Below are 17,086 nucleotides of genomic sequence, written 5' to 3'. Positions count from 1 at the left end.
TGGTTCCCTGTTCAGAACTTCCACCAAACACCTGGGGCTGGAGAACAAAGCCAGTGGGCAAGTTGTCGTTGGGCATGGGACAATGACCACATCGCTAATCCCACTTCTCTGTGTTTGCTGAATACACAGAGAGTTTTTCTGAATAAGGCTGCAATGGAAAGACTGGACAGACAACCAAAACTGACAATGGAGAGGAATAGCATTGCAAATACCTTCAAAAACTATCAGGTTCAAAGTTTCATAGTTGAACTCCATACATCCATGTCTCTTTGTACCTACATTAGCCTTACATTTCCCCCTATAGTACACCATGACTTAATTTCCACAACTGAACCAAAATATCAATGTCTACCCTTCTGATAGATAGTTTCAAGGCTGTACTATGTCAAGATCAAGCAAAAATAGAAGTCCAGGTTTTAAGTTGGATTCCTATGATGTGGAACTCCAGTCAATGTTGCTTACTGTTCCTATTTTACCAATAGGGATGTACATTCAGTGAATCCACCCTACCTAACAGCTTCCAATCTTATAGATGTATGAAGTTTTAAATGGAGGGAAACACAGACTGATTTGTCCCAGGTCATCTTACTACAACAGTTAATGCTGAATGAATAAAGAAAAGGTCACAATGCAAGGCACAGGACATACAATACAGAAGAGCAAGTCAAGAAACTTTGGCAAAATGACAAAGAGCAGCAGTAAGAGGGGGGGGGACCCACAAAGAGGAAGAAACAAATCCCAGCCTTCATAAGGGAAGAAGCCCCAACTTTCAAACACGAACCTCCTGTTTTGTAGACTCAAAAAACAGTGAAGAATCAACACTGGACTTCATTTTATATTTTAAAAAAGAAAGAGTAAAATTGCTAACTGAAAGACTTTGATGAGTACATCCTCTTTTCAGCTTCTGGTGTAATATGCTAGGTTGCATCTCTCTCCCCACCCCCACCCCAGTGAGATGAATTTGTTCAAAACTTATTTAGTTGTTTCTTCCCAGTTTTCTCATTCTCAGGACAGCTGACAATCATAATATATATATATATTTAAAAAAACCAATCCCCTACAAAATAATATTCCAAGTCCCCTCCACAAATGTAGCAACAGCAGAAACTCAGTAATGAACAAACAGGCCCAGTTCAGATGCAATACTAAACAATGGTTTTTAAAGGGCTGGTTTCAACCAACCATAGTTAGGAGAACTAACTACAGTTTGTCCAGGTTCAGACATAATACTTGGCTGCAGTTAGTCTAAGACAAAAGCAAAAATTTTGAACTCCTCCCAGCCACATCAGAAAAGGAGGAAGAAGAACATGTGAGCCTGAGGTTCATGGTGGCTTGTTCCCAGAATGATAAATCATGACTTACTGTAATGTCTGAACATAACATGCATACAATAAAACCAAGCGGTGATATATTTCCAACTGCACACCATTAACATATAGATAGTATACAGGTACAGAAAAACAAATCCCCACGACCATGGGGACCCCCCCCCCGCCCCCATGAACAAGAATTTGAAACCAAGACAGGGTTATACTGAAGAAAGACAGTGGCTAACTCAGTTTTTAGTGGGGTAAAGTGAGGACCTCTTCCAACACATCATCCCAGACTACAAGCATGTCCTACCAGCTATAATGACAAGCATTTTGCTTGTATATATTTTTAAAAGCTGGTGTTTTGTTTTCAACTCACATCAACCCAACCATAGGAAATTCTAGCTGGGGCTAATGGGAACTGTAGTATAGCAAATTCTGGAGGGCATCACATGCCCTGTTGGAGAGACAGTGGCTAAAGCAATATGTTATTCTGTATAGCTTTCCCCCAGAAAATATAACATGATGAGAAAGACTCAAGACTATTTCATTATACAAAATACTTTACAAGCTCCTGAAATGGGTTTTGATGTAATTTTGACAATGAACAAAAGGTCACATCATATGGCAAAGGTTACCTCTGGCATGTAATAAAGACAGAAGAAGAAAGAGGAAAAAAGAAACATTTGACATACTTGGATCTGACAAGATTGAGTCGGTTTTCGGCAAAAATTGGTCACAGCGGACTCCTTGGTAGCCCTCTTTGCACCTGGGAAAAAGTGGAAAAATGACAAACATACGCATGCGGTAGTGACAGGCTAATTGCAAGGCATCAGTCAACTGCAAACATTGCTCAGAAGGCTAAGACAGAGCGAAAACGTTTTCAACCACCTGGAGCAGCAGTGCGAGTGGTTCCCAAACATTCTGCCTCCAAGAAAACCTTTCCCCTCCCCCTGCTGAGGAGCCCTATACGTCTGCCACAGGACCCACTGTGTTGCAAAGGATCCTGAACCACTGCCTAGGATGCACACTTGGTCCACACACTTGGACAAATATGTGGGGCCTCACCTTTGCTCCACTTCAACTGAAAGGTTACTACATTTTGCTGCTTAGGGCAGAGCAGCAAATGGTGGCTCCCCCCGCCCCCCGCCAAATAATAATATCCAAGGTGCATGATATAATACCCATAGTACCCAAGGCCAGTCATGTTATTTTGACACTTAGAGAGATGCCACAAGCACCCTTCCCCATCCATGGCAGGAAAAAGAGCAATAGTTGTAAATAAAGTACTAATAAATCTAAATTAACTAACTCACAATTTACTGCTCTCTCATGACAACTCAAATCAGCTGCTTGAAGTGGCCACCTCACTCTGCCTAGCGACAGGGTACCTAAGGCTACATCTCCTTCACAAATATGACCAGCAGCCATAGAAGTTGCTTCAGTGTGGCAGGATTCCCTCTTGGGTCTTTGTTATGGCATCAACACCACTATGTTATGACACTGAAAGGTTACGCTTTTTGGATATTAAAATATGTTCCCTAAAGGTAAAGGGGTAAAGGGACCCCTGACCGTTAAGTCCAGCCGCAAACGACTCTGGGGTTGCGGCTCTCATCTTGCTTTACTGGCTGAGGGAGCCAGTGTTTGTCCACAGACAGTTTTTCCAGGTCATGTGGCCAGCATGACTAAGCCACTTCTGGTGAACCAGAGCAGCACATGGAAATGCTGTTTACCTTCCCACCGGAGCGGTACCCATTTATCTACTTGCACTTTGACGTGCTTTTAAACTGCTAGGTTGGCAGGAGCAGGGACCAAGCAACGGGAGCTCACCCCATTGCGGGGATTCGAACCGCCGACCTTCTGACCGGCAAGCCCAAGAGGCTCCACAGCACCACCTGAGTCCCCTTTCCCCCCTAAGACCATTACTTGATATCATAACAAAAAAATGGTAAAAAAACCTGGTTTTGCTCTTTTAAAGAATGAGCGTAATATTACAAGTATTTCATAAGTTGCCATGAAACTATTTTTGTTTAAAAAAATATCATCAAATCATAAATTACCCTTTCTTTTAAATGTGCAGGGGTTTGAACCCAGGTCTCAGTGGTCCAAGTACTTGATGAAGCAAGTTATCAGTAATGGGGAAAACAAGAGATGTGCAATTCATGAATGAACCAGCCCCAAGATCACTGCAGTCCTGGATTTCTTCATTTCTCTGCGTTTTTTTACTTTGACTATTTTGATGTTTCATAGTAAGGCTGATCTTTCACTGGTGAAATGACCCCCTAGCAATCTGTTCAATCTGTTCCTGCCCATGGAGGCAGAAGCATACTGAGGCTACAAATATTCAGAAGTAAAACCCAGTCAATATGAGAAATCCTACTCTGACAGCCATAAGGATTTCTAGCCATTATTGCCCGATTCTTGTCTGGGTTTAGCTTCAATTGACTTATCCACAGACAGTTTCTAAACACAGTTTGACACTTAGTAAGAGAGAACTTGGGCTGGAGGAAAAAGAGAGATATTTGGGTGTCACCGGAACAATGATATGGAATTTCACATCTCTGTATAAACTCACCCACTTGTGTCAATAGTAGGAGAGAGGCAAAACAAAATTTTGTGGGTCAGGACTTTGAAAGGGCCTAGGAGAATGACAAGAAGCTGTTATATTCGGAGCAGCATCAAGACTCCACACATCCTCAGACACACAGTGGTCACCTATATTCCTTAAGTATCTACTACCTAGCCATCCCCAAAGGTCTCTGAGTATCTAGACTGTCCAGATGGCAATTGACAGCTATGGAATACAAAACTATCAGCATTACTAGGTATGTCTCTTGAAAATAATTCAGAAATTAACCCATCTAATTCCTGGGGGAGGGATAATGCTTTCATTGAACAGCAGAATTTTCATCATATGGAAGTCCCTGCTCCTAGTGCTTGATGGCTTTATTTTGGAAAGTTATGGAATACAGACCAGAACCAGAACCTGATTTCAGCAAATGGGGATGAATATATGGGACACCGTGGGACAGGACACCAGTGAGCGCAATGGCACTTAATTATTTTATTCCCTATCACCGTTGGACCCGCTCTCACTTGGTTATGTTGCCCCCACCTCTCAGAACAACCATTAACCCACAGGCATACAAACGTTCCCAGAGTATAATGTTGGGGGACCTTTGTAGGGTAACATGACAACGTAGAGGGATAAAACTTAGGTACTGCTTTAGAATTTGGCTCCTTTCCAGGTTTGTACTTTACTTCAGACACACACCCTGTTAAATAATGCTGCTCCTAAGGAACCATCCGTATTACACTCAGAATGGATGTTTATCTTGAACCAACTCTCTTTCCTGACAGTCCCAAAATCTCCAGCTATCACCCTACCTAACTAACCTCAGTTCCCAAAACCTACCTCCGAACCAACCAACCTCACTCCCTTTCCCTCCTCACACCAACCAACTTCCCAAATCCAACCAAAAACCAACCCTCCTTCCCGACCAACCTACTGTCTCTCCAGAATCCTTTCCTTTTATATTTTCCCTCCTGGAACCTCAGCCAAACAAAGGTTGCCATGCGTTAATCCTTATTTTAACCAACTTTTCCGTCACACACAGCCATTTAGGGTTTTAAAGATAACCATCAAGAACTTGAATTAGGCTAAGAAAAAAATCAGTAATTGAAGAGATCTCTTTCCTATGTTGTCCCTGTTAGAAGACAAGTTTCAGAGTTCTGCACTAATTACTATTGGTGATGATCTGCAACAATTTGTATTAACAAAGTTATCAGGCTGCTGATATTCACTCCATTTTTTTGTAGTGCTTCTAAATTTAATTGCCGGAACACAAGCATAAAACCAAGACTGTTTACAAATTATGCACCAAGGAATTCAAAATTCTGTGACATGTATGAATAGTGTAAATTGAGAGAATTTTCATATTTTTTCCACGTTTGCTAGTTATGAGAAAGGGCAAAGGGTTATGTAACCTTTGTCCACAGGAATTTAGGCACAATCACTCCACATTCTGGCTTCTAGAATTTCACCAAATTATTGGATATCAGCTTCAATCCCACCCTCTCAATCTTGAGATCTAATAAAACTTTGCCCCACATGCATACTGGAAATGAAAATTGAGGTTCTCAGGATATGCCATTCTGTTTCAACCCAATCACATAAACGGCTGTGCTTGAATGGCAGGACTGCAGAACTGCATGCAGTGGTACCTCGGGTTAAGTACTTAATTCGTTCCAGAGGTCTGTTCTTAACATGAAACTGTTCTTAACCTGAAGCACCACTTTAGCTAATGGGGCCTCCCACTGCCGCTGCACCACCAGAGCACGATTTCTGTTCTTATCCTGAAGCAAAGTTCTTAACCCGAGGTACTATTCCTGGGTTAGCGGAGTCTGTAACCTGAAGCGTATGTAACCTGGAGTGTATGTAACCCGAGGTACCACTGTACTGCAGTACTCTTGAGCATAACACACAAGTGGTGTTTTCAGGGTGCGAAAATATAAGAGCTCCCCTTTCTTGATTCGTTTGACCTTAAGAAATTAAGCACTCCTACAGTCCGTGCTGAAGAAGCCAATACATAAACACAAAAGATAGAAAACAACTTTCAGCAATGTGTAATGGAAGATGGACATGGAGCTACAGATTTTGGGGGTGAAATGAATTCAGCATGCTCATAAAATATGTCAGTATTCTGAACCAGGCAACCCTGACCCTATCATGTTCTCCAGTTGAGACCACAATCTGAGCAAGATAAGAGCTTCCCCCATTTATTTATCTGGCTGTGACAAAGAGTCAGGTAGGGAAGTAGATAAATAATTCTTGGTCCCTGGCATTTGAAATTACATTTCCTAGTATCCCTGCTACCTGCAGCAATGCTGTGGTAGCATTTCAAATTTCAAAGAGGGAGGGGAAGGAAATCCCCCCCCCCAAAATCACCATAAAGCAGGCATTTCAGGTCTCACAGAGGAGCTGGAGGGAGGGACCCATCATCTCCTAATGCCAGGATTGACTTGGAATCAACTCTGCTTTTTGGTTGTTTGCTTGGTTTGGTGACCCAGTTCAGAAAAGAACAGATGCGCTTGGCCATTGCTACACACGTTTCAGGGCTCCTTGTCTGGAGACAAGCTTAAAAGAAGCAGGAAAACAGGTGCTCAGTCTGAGAGCTCAGTCTATGCCAGAGTGCCAAATTGCTCAGAGCAAGGCCAGTGTCTGTAGCTTTGTAGGACCAAGTAAAATCCTCTTGTTTTTGTGTGTCACCTGCTCCTTGCTGAGCTGGCAGTTGTAACCCATCCCTCTGGGCACTCACAATTTGACTCCAAAAAAACTACAGCGTAGTCCAGGAAAAACCTTCTTCTGGCAAGTAACTGTTATGGCACAAAGCATGTGATACCTGGGTTCAAATAGCAGCACTGCCAGTTCAGGGCCTGTGACATTTTCAAAAGCATTCCCATTTTTATCTGTGGCCCATTGAAGCATATGGGAAAGTAAGTATTTGAAACAGCAAAAAAACCCCACGTTTAAGGGATTTGACTCACGCAGAATATGAACATGACATTATGTCTGGCTGTGGGTGGTCTCATCAAAGATGATAGCTCTGTATCCTCTGAGTGATTTGGCTGAGAAATTTCTCACTTCTACTGAAAGAGCGTTCACACCCACCAGCCCACTTGCAAATTTGTACCACATAAATATACTGTTTAAAAACTCTAAATCAGGTAATTATTAGGGTTGTCTTACCAGAAATTATAGGGGTTTGCTGACATAACTTATGTCAAGAAGAGTAAACAGAGTTTTCCCCCCTCATGCGGCGGTGGAAATGAGACTGCAATTTTCAAACAAGTTGACAAAAAAACTACTAAAATTTCCCCCTTTAAAGATGCACTTGACATAACTTGCAAAGTGAAACGCTAAAAGTGAAGAAATGGTACCAATATCTGCATCTATATCAATGTTTATTTACTCAGTTTTCATTCCTTTTTCTTTCCTTACTGAATTAGCTTAATTAGATGAAATAAGAGTTGAAAGTAGGCCAATATTAAACCTTCCATGTAATTTTTATATTTTCCCTATAATATATTCAATTTAAATGAATCTGGTTTTCTGCATTTTTCTATATTTATTCTTACTTCTCTAAATGTAAATTTTAGATGTGAAGAAAGGTATATTCTTTATCCTCCCATTATTGAGGTAACAGGTGTACTCTCTGAGCTCAAATAAGGGGTGTGTGTGCCGTACTAAACATGCAAATAATGGGAGGATGAGGGGGAGTAGCATCCAATAGACAAACAGAAACTTTGAAGACAGTTCCTAAGCAACAGACATAGGATATTTGCTGGTTGATCATTTTATTAGATCTGACATACATAATTGATTTTAAGAATGAATTACATTTGCAGTGACATCCATAAATTCACAATTCTGCCAGACAAGAAAATAGTAGCCTGCCTGCCTACGCATGCCTATGTAAGTGTACAGACATTATTCACCAGTTTTGATAGCTGGATTTTTCTTTTAAAAATAAATAAGTGCTGCCTTATAGATTTTTATTGGCCTGAAAGTATTCGAAAGTGGCAATTTAGATGAAGCAAAAATGTTTCCATACATATGGAGTTATAGTTCATATCAGGAGGGCCGAACACACCTGGTGTGCCAAGTGGGATGGTGTCACAATGCACAACATGAATAATTATCAATTAGAAGCACACACAACAAAAAGCCCTCAACAGGGCCTCTGGAGCATGTTCAAAGGCTCTGATACACCTGCCCCCTGAAACCACACAGTTCAACCCACATTTCCCTTGTGGAAAAAGATGCAACCAGTGTCATTACAACAGTAGCACCCTATACCGCTAGCCAGAAATGCAGAGAGATGTGACACTGAACCCCTTCCCCAATATGACTCCCCCTCCCCCATTTGGAAGAGGGTGACAGGATATTAAGTGGCAGAGGTAATCATAGTAGAGAGCAGGATTTGGGCAGTAGGCCATGTCTGTGCCATAGCTGTCAACGTTTCCCTTTTTTTAAAAGGGAAATTCCCTTATTCCAAATAGGATACCTCGCAAGAAAAGTGAAAAGTTGACAGCTATGGTCTGTGCTGATTCTGCTCAGAATTAACATTACCTGCTCTTTTTGCAGAGTGTCCCTGGTGAATTAGCATCTTGCCAATTTGGTTGTGATTTCTAGTGTCTGCATTGACGACTGCATGTGTGGAGAACTGATGTAGATTTCTGTCTGTTCATTGCTAGACTTTTTTATTTTACTTTTCCAGGTTGCTGAAGTGCACAACTGCTTGTGCACAATGATGAACCACAGCACAAAAACGAACCTTGATGTTAACTGTTTCTAAAAGGACATCAAGATTCCTTGGTGCACCCAGCAGTTTTTGCCTCAATGCACACAATCACTTCTGCCCATCAGGACAAAAGAAGTGGAATACATTCCAGTGGGCAGAAGGCATTGAAAGCCATGGAAAGCTGCATGGGCACCAGTAGTGGAATTAATTTTGGAAACTCTCCATGCTAAATTAGGAGGGCAGAGCAGCCTGCTGGCCAACCCACAGAACAATATCAAAATGTACGAAAGCCCACTCATCCCAAGTAGATGATTTAAAATGGGCATTAACTGATTAATTCATCAGCTTCTGGGATTAAGATTCTTTCTGAAAACCACACACCACAGGATTTATTTCAAAGCCCTTCTTGCAAGAAACACTGAACTGGTATCAGATGTGATTTATGTGGTCCAAAAGCAACATGGTGCTCTGTGCTGCTCTTTATTCTTATTCAGATGGTGTGGTTGGCTGGCTTCCCCTGTCACCATCTAAAAGAGATTATCCAGCTGGCTCTCAATCAAGCCACAAAAAGCTCAAGCCAGACCAGACTGAAGTAATGTCAAGGGAGAGAGCACAACAAAACAAACACCCCTAGCTCCTTTGATGGAGGAAATGCCTCCTTTTTCCTGTTACTTCAGCTTCAAAGCCTGCAACGCATGTGACAAGTGTAAAGCTTGCAACCACCCTCCTTAACTGCCCCCCAAACCAAGCCGCACAGTTCCTTCCTTGATTCTTCTGTCCCCACCCTTCCATTTTCTCCATTTCCCAAGGTACAAAATCCTTATTCTAAGGGAGGTGGAATAAACAGGCAGTGGAGGGAAGGGGAGCAGGAAATAGGAGTGGGCCCAACACCAAATTATAAGTGCTCCAGGTTTGGAGAAAGGCCCAGCCCATGCTGGTTCCATGTGGATGTTTTAGGAGGAATCAGCACCATTCCCGTAACCAACACAGAACTTTTTATATATAGCTAAGCAACACAAAATGGTCATTTCCCCTTTTCTGCTCTTGCTGTACAGAGGCACCCACCTCCCCATTTCCTCCAAGAGTGATCACATGTCATGAAGTTGCATCACTCCCAGGGAGTCTGTTGCCATAGTTTCATTGTTTTCATCATAATGGTGGCAGGAGCCCCTTCAGTTGCTTGGCCAGTTGTAGGCAGCTGTAATTATTTTAAAATGGGAAAAAAGCAAGAGGAGACGGGCATCCCTTGGACTACCCCATATGGAATCCACAAGGTTACCAGGGGATTTGGCACATTTCCAGGCAGGAACTCAACCCAATCAGCACATTTGGCAGATCTGCCTATTTAAAGCTCTATGAAACAATTTCATTCAGGTCAGTGACCTACTGGCCTCTGAAAAATGAAAAGTTCTTTTAACATTTATTCCTGTCTGCTAAAAAAACCTATATCTTTCATTGCTATCATCTGCACCAATGTTATAATCTGTTCTCAACTCTTTTTACACTGTGGCATTTTTTAAATTTTTAATATATATTTTTTTTACAGTTCAGGCTAATTTTTTAATGTTATTACTTTCAAATTTGGAAAGCTGAAACATGTAATTAAGACAGCATCATTCTGAAATGCCGCTTCCTGTTCATTATCTGTGCAGCTGCAAATTTGATGAATGTCAGGGAAATATGCCATCTGAAATATTGGTGCTGGAATTTAGAGAAATACATAAAATAGCAATCCACAAGGTTTTCAAGTGGGATTTTTTGTGATTCTGTGTTTGGGGCTGTCAGCAATGGAACTAACCTTAGAGCAGTAGCAAAGCAGAGGAGCTGACTATTGAAAGCACCAATTTGGGAAAATAGGGGGGAATGCTGAACATGAGCCCAGGCCACAGATTTCTAGAATAAGTGAATAAAGTTGTAATAGTTGTAGTTCATATGGTCAGTTGTGATACTCATCTAATAGACAGGTGTGGCTATAAACCAGTGTATTCAGGATGCATGCACCACATATATATGTAAATACCTACAAACACCTTTTTTCCAACTTGGAAAATATCACAGTAATCAAGCCTACACACCATGGACTATGCATTCATCAGCTCCCATACAATATGATCTTACATAAGCATGGGGCACTCGCTCCAGTCTTGCAAAAATAATTTCTGCCCAGCTAAATATGTGAAGCAGTCTTAAGGTGTATTAGTTATAGACTGCCCAACTCCACAGAATGATTTCCCAAGAACCATAATTTCAATAATGGGAATATTTATCTAGATTTTTTCCCCTTCCCGATAATAATGTCTGACATTTCCCATACACTATTGCTCATATCTTCCTGTTCTTGCACAGTTTGACTGTGTTAACAGGGGGATTTTGAGTACGGAAGGAACTATACATATAAGCTCTTTTGACAACTGTCTCCTTGCTGCCAGGGTTGTTTCTGGAAGACTGCACTCAAGAATTATCAATGCATAAAGCAGAGCAGATTAAAATGATTAGAAGAAAGACCTGGCATTGATCAGCTGGGAGGATGTACAGTAATTGGTGGTGGTGAGTTAGAATGAAAGAAGAAAGATTCAAACAATTAGAGAGATTGAATATATTGTGCTGCCAAAGTTGGGGGGAGGGGAACAACTCCAAACAGAAGGAACTGCATTTATCAGTTCCAAATGCATGGTGAGATCTATGAAAGCTAAGACTGCCAGAGACAGATTCAGGCTCTAGTGAGTCATCATGAAAGAAAGAAAGGAAAGAATAGAGATAGACACTAAGGATGACCAGTGGTGCTAGAAGTGCACTGAGTTCTGCAAGATTTCGAAGCAGGGAAATCAAGCATAAAAACCACCCTGAGATCGATGAATGGAGGGTGGTATTAATAAATCAATCAATAAACACAAAAAATGAATAACAGGGAAATGCAATGTTTCCTCCCCACCCCACTTCAAAGTCTCTTTTATTTAAAGAGAAAATGTATTTTCTATTCAGGGAGGTAAAAAGCTGAAAATAAGTCAAAATTCATTTTAGATCAGGACAGGACAGTAAATATAGTGGCCAGTTGCAAAGACAGTAACAAACAAACATCAACAACGCAAAGTGCTCCTGCACCTCCAATAGTTGTGTAGAAGAAGGAATTTCAGACCTTGGGTGCAATTCTAATGAAATTATTAGAGAAATTAGAGAAATTATTAGAGGTGCAGGAGCCTTGACCTTTTTTTTGGCACCTGGCGACCATTGTGAAGAACGATAGACGGGACCAAATACAGTCCTTGGTAAACAGCGTCTAAACAAGAAAACCCCTAACAGTCAACTAATAATGGCCCAAGTTGCTGACCCTCTGCTATTTTTAGAGGCATTTTGCCCCTGAGATCTTTTGCAGAATTTACTCCAAATATTCTCCACCATTCCCCACCCCACCTCCCTACAGTGCCTGGATTCCAACATCTGGGGCCTGGAAAATGCTGGTCAGACTACCAGCTCTGATGCTGCTTATGGAAAAAGGAGGAAGTTATCTGATTGTGACCACTTATGGTGAGCCCCATCCACAAGAAACTGTGGGATGAAACTGTTGAACAATTCATTCCTCCCTTGGAGAAATTGGTGCTCTTCCGGTCTACCTCCTCAACTGAGGTTGAAAACAGCTTTCACTCTGTCAGTTTCACTTGGGACTCAAGCCAGGAGTCTCCTGGTCTGTGTACTGCCACACTTCAAGATGAGTCAAATGTCTGTGGAGCAGGTGAGAACATTATTGTCCAAATAGGCCACTGTGTGGCTCTCCACCCTGTCCTCAGTCTGCCTCTGGCTTCCTTGTCCATCTATCTGCCTCCCTTTTACATTCTTGTTCAATTCTCCTTTAGATGGACCTCTTGGTTTGGATACTGGCCTTTGATTGACTCTGCCTACACAGACTGATCCATCACCCCTATTCTGCACTTATGGGACCATGCTTCCTAAAGTCCTATGTTCCCAGGCCTTTCTATGGGATGTTTCCCAGTGCTCTCTTCTGATTCTGACATACATTCATGTGTATCATGCAGCCATGAGAAGAAGCTCCTGTGAACATCTGAAAGCAGATAAATACAAGGCTCTGTGCTTACACTGGAGCCACAAACACAGGGATGAAATTCCCTTCGCTGCTCGAGCAGGTCAAGGAGGTGATGATTAGGTGGGCTTTAGATATAGGGGAAATTATTAATTTATCAGCATGGGAGGAATTATGGAAAAAGAACTGGAAATTTACAGCCTGTGAAACATTAAGGGAAAATCTAATCAATATCTTTTATAGATGGTATTTAACACCGGCCAAAATAGCTAAAATGTATAAAACACTAAATAGCTAAAATGTATAAAACAAAAACAATACAAATCAAAAGTTTCTGGGATATAGTGTATGATGAATTTTTTTTAAAAAATTAACTACAACTTTGTGGAAAAATACAGAAGCTTTCCTACTAGGGATAACAGATAAAGATATAGCAAAAGAAAATCAAAAAGTATTTCTCTATGCCACAGGTGTGAAAAGGACCTTAATTGTCAGAAATTGGAAGAAATAAATCCTGCCATTCCTTTTTTTTTTTTTAGCTATTTTGGCCAGACTAACAGAGGAAATCAGGGGCCACCCCAGACAATAATTTCAAAAACGGGGGAAATGTAGAGAATATTTTATCAAGCAGTGCCCCCAAATAACCACCTGGACCTGTTTCGATTAATTCCTACAGGAGGATTTATGGTTCTTAAATTTGAGATAACCAGTAATAATTATCTATACGGGAAACAGTTTATAAGGAAATAAGGAAGCCATGTACAGAATAAAGGAAGTCTTTTATTTCTTTTTTATGCTTTTCCTTTGTTGTAAGTGTCTTGTTAAGTTTGTTTCGTTTTAGATGTTATGGTGGTAGATTGATTTGTTTTTGTTGTTGTAGTGGATTTGTGTTGTAAATAACTTCAATAAAATTTATTTATTTTTTAAAAAGAAAAGAAAACCCCTTCCCTAACTGCCCAGGAGAAAGTAAAATGTGAAAGAAATGACAGGTGTACTTGAATGGTCTCCCTTTGGTTGGCAGGTGACAGCCTGTGCCTTGCAGGCCCTGTTTTTACACTGAGTGCAGCAGTTTCAGGCTGCAATTCATCAAAATTGACCTGTTAAGGAAGGAACTGTAAGAAATACTTAGCAATACTAGTAAGGTTAATTGTGGCAGCCAGCACTGATTAGGCTCAAGTCTGTTGCCGAAATGCCACTCATACAGGTGCAGGCTTGACTGACACCATTTGTGAAATAATGGGGAGCAAGAGGGGTAATCAGGTCTTACACGTAGGATAAATCGGCCGTTTAGTAGCAAACCCCCTGAGAAACACAGTTTCGCCTGACCTGTATTTGCAATCCAGTCTGCACTGGAAAGAGCATGTCGGGTACTCTGTTTCTGAAACTCAGCTACAGAAATGCCACTATTTGTAGACTGCAGCAAAAGATGCATGCTTGCTATATCCTATATCTGAAAAGAAAGTGACTAAAATGGACCCATACGAAAATATGCCATTCAGCAGCTACTTAAGAGACGTGATGCCTCACCATCTCATGAGAAATTTCACGACACCTATCTAAAACTCTTTTAGCTTCCTCAGCTGAAGAGGGAAGAGTGAGTGAAGAGGGACCCACAAATATATTTAAAAGTATATGCGTGAATGCAGCTAGTGTGTGAGGTACTAATTTGCAACACCTGACTCCGCTTCAGAGAAGCATTTGAACCCTGGACAGTTCACAGACATGCATCTAGACTCCTGTAGGGTTGCAGGGAAAAGCAGCTGAAAAGAGCTTCAGGAGCACATACAAATATTGGCGGCGACAATATGGTTAATTTACACAACCATCTCTCACAGGGCCTTTGCTCAAAATCCCCGCTCCCCCTGAAACCTGTTTTCCCCTTTTTTTTTAAAAAAAGACACCACTAAGGAGCTTCATGGCATATATTTACCTATAGCATGTTATTTGCCCTCTGTGAGTAAAACGTATTTGCTGGTATATACTTTTGGACATTAATGATGTTTGTCATTGCCAAGCTTTATATAACAACAGTAGCATTCATATGAGGGTTATTCTCCCCCGTTCTTGAGTTGATTAGACCTTGCATACAAACTCTTTATCACCATGAATGCTGAATGGAATGACTTTTTTTTAACAACAAACAGTAAAAATATTATTACGTTTCTAAATCTTTAACCGCCAGCTATTTTGGATAACATACGCATTTAGAAATTGTCCTAATCTTACTGACCTGTCCTATATAAAAGAATAAAAGGAGATGCTGCCCTCTTCTAAAAGACATGCATTAGTACCTTTCAAGCACTAAAGCGCAATTGTGGTTGTTATGAGCATTGCAAAATGTCATCTAGCAGTGCTATTCCTCTGAAACACATTGGGTTTCCTTCCAATAGTGACAGAAGACAATTGGGTCTGCTTCAATGACTACCACCTTTTTCTTTTATAGTTATGTGCAAAGAACTATACATAGCTACTTTCTTGTGATAAGAAATAAGAGCTTCCAGGTGATCAGGAAGCTTTACCAAAGTGAAGCTGAGGGTAGCTGCACCAGTTGAATTTCTACCTGTTATGCAGGCCTTAGAGGCATGGATGCTGTCAGGAAACAAGACAAAAAAAGTCAAATATATTTGTTTTTATAGATTCAATGATTGAATTAATTCAAGTTTATTCAATTAATTAAATTAAATTAAATGAAGCCCTGGATTTTTAAGTAAGGACTCTTGTGAATGGACTCAACACCCTCTCCAAATATATAATAGCATGGCTACTATCTTAACTATGCAGAAGAGGAGTTTATCATTCACCATCACTCAACTGTGGTCTAATAAATGCCACATAAAATGAGCCAGTCCTATGATTCCCTACCTCTATAAACAAATATTGTTTTAGGAAAGGAATTCTGTATCATTAACTTGTGCACAAGATTTGATTCCCAATAACTTACAAAGGATCTCAGAGTAACACCTTTCTGTTAATATTTACAGGAAACTAAGCCAGATCAGGAAACTAAGGACAGAATGTGAAGCTGAGGCTCCAATACTTTGGCCACCTCATAAGAAGAGAAGACTCCCTGGAAAAGACCCTGATATTGGGAAAGATCACAAGGAGCACAAGGAGAAAGGGACGACAGAGAATGAGATGGTTGGACAGTGTTCTCGAAGCTACAAACATGAGTCTGACCAAACTGTGGGAGGCAGTGGAAGACAGGAGTGCCTGGCTTGCTCTGGTCCATGGGGGTCACAAACAGTCGGACAGAACTAAATGACTAAACAACAACAAAAAGCCTCATCAAACCCTGAAGGGCTTGCTTCCAAGTAAATGTGCATAGGATCAGGCTCCAAATCCAAATAAAAACTAGGCATCACCACTGCAGGGGTGTAACTTGCATATTCCTGCAACCCACAACATGGCACAGTATCAATTTACTTAATTAGTAAAGCAAAGAGGGTAAAATGAAACTCTTGCCTTTCCATTTATTAAAGGGGGAAAGAAGGAGAAAATTAATGCAGTAGGAAATATACCGTATTTTTCGCTCTATAACACGCACCTGACCATAACACGCACATTGTTTTTAGAGGAGGAAAACAAGGGAAAAAACATTCTGAATGAAACAGTGGATGTATCATTTTTGGGCTTCATGCTGTGGCCACAGACATGTGATCTGATGGTGAATTTGGGGTGACCCAATGCAAAGATCCTGAGAATCCCTGTGGATCCATGCTTTTTAACCACGTTTTTGCACCATTGCAGCCCCAGGCAACAGTGGGTGCGTTATTTTTTTGGTGCAGGCTGTAGCCATGGACATGCTATGTGATCTGATGGTGAATTTGGGGTGACCCAATGCAAGGATCCTGAGAATCCCTGTGGATCCATGCTTTTTAACCACGTTTTTGCACCATTGCAGCCCCAGGCAACAGTGGGTGCGTGATTTTGGGGGGGCAGGCTGTAGCCATGGACATGCTATGTGATCTGATGGTGAATTTGGGGTGACCCAATGCAAAGATCCTGAGGATCTATGTGGATCTATGCTTTGTAACCACATTTTAAGTGGGGAGCGAAGGAAAAACAAAGAAGGGATATTAGAGGGGTGTGCAGAGAAGCAGCTGGCTAAGAATGCAGGAGAGGGATTTAACGGGTTGGAGAAAAGAAAGGCAAAAGTTTTCCCCCACCCAAGCCAGCCAGCCATCTCTCTCTCTCTCTCCCTCCCTCCCTCCCTCCCTCCCTCCCTCCCTCCCTCCCTCCCCCCTCTCTCTCCCTCCCCCCTCTCTCTCACCCTCCCCCTCCCCCCTCAACGGAGCTTGCCTGGAGGGGATGGGCTTTCCCTGCTCTTTGTTCCGTTTCAGCAAACACAGCAACGAAACAGAGGAGGGTGGGCAGTAAGACCCTGAGGCAGAATGCAGGAAAGCAGCCGCTTCCTCTTTTCAGTTTTCCCTTCTCCG

At 41.5% G+C, this 17,086-nt stretch overlaps 1 protein-coding gene and 1 long non-coding RNA gene across 4 annotated transcripts in view; one reads left to right on the top strand and one right to left on the bottom strand.

The window, feature by feature from the left end:
• Positions 1 to 17,086, bottom strand: part of NRG3 (neuregulin 3) — a 579,635-nt gene that overhangs the window by 150,592 nt on the left and 411,957 nt on the right. For all 3 annotated transcript variants that reach the window (XM_083740396.1, XM_083740397.1, XM_083740398.1), the window contains exon 3: positions 2,006 to 2,079. In XM_083740396.1, coding sequence (XP_083596522.1) covers positions 2,006 to 2,079 — 74 coding nt within the window. The remainder of the gene's footprint in view (positions 1 to 2,005; positions 2,080 to 17,086) is intronic.
• Positions 1 to 17,086, top strand: part of LOC310845479 — a 485,939-nt gene that overhangs the window by 368,660 nt on the left and 100,193 nt on the right. The window lies entirely within an intron of this gene.

Source organism: Podarcis gaigeae, assembly GCF_964106915.1.
Source record: "Podarcis gaigeae genome assembly, chromosome: 5".
Lineage (NCBI taxonomy): Eukaryota > Metazoa > Chordata > Lepidosauria > Squamata > Lacertidae > Podarcis > Podarcis gaigeae.
The sequence above is the reverse complement of the archived record's forward strand: the minus strand, read 5'-3'. Positions and strand labels throughout refer to the sequence as shown.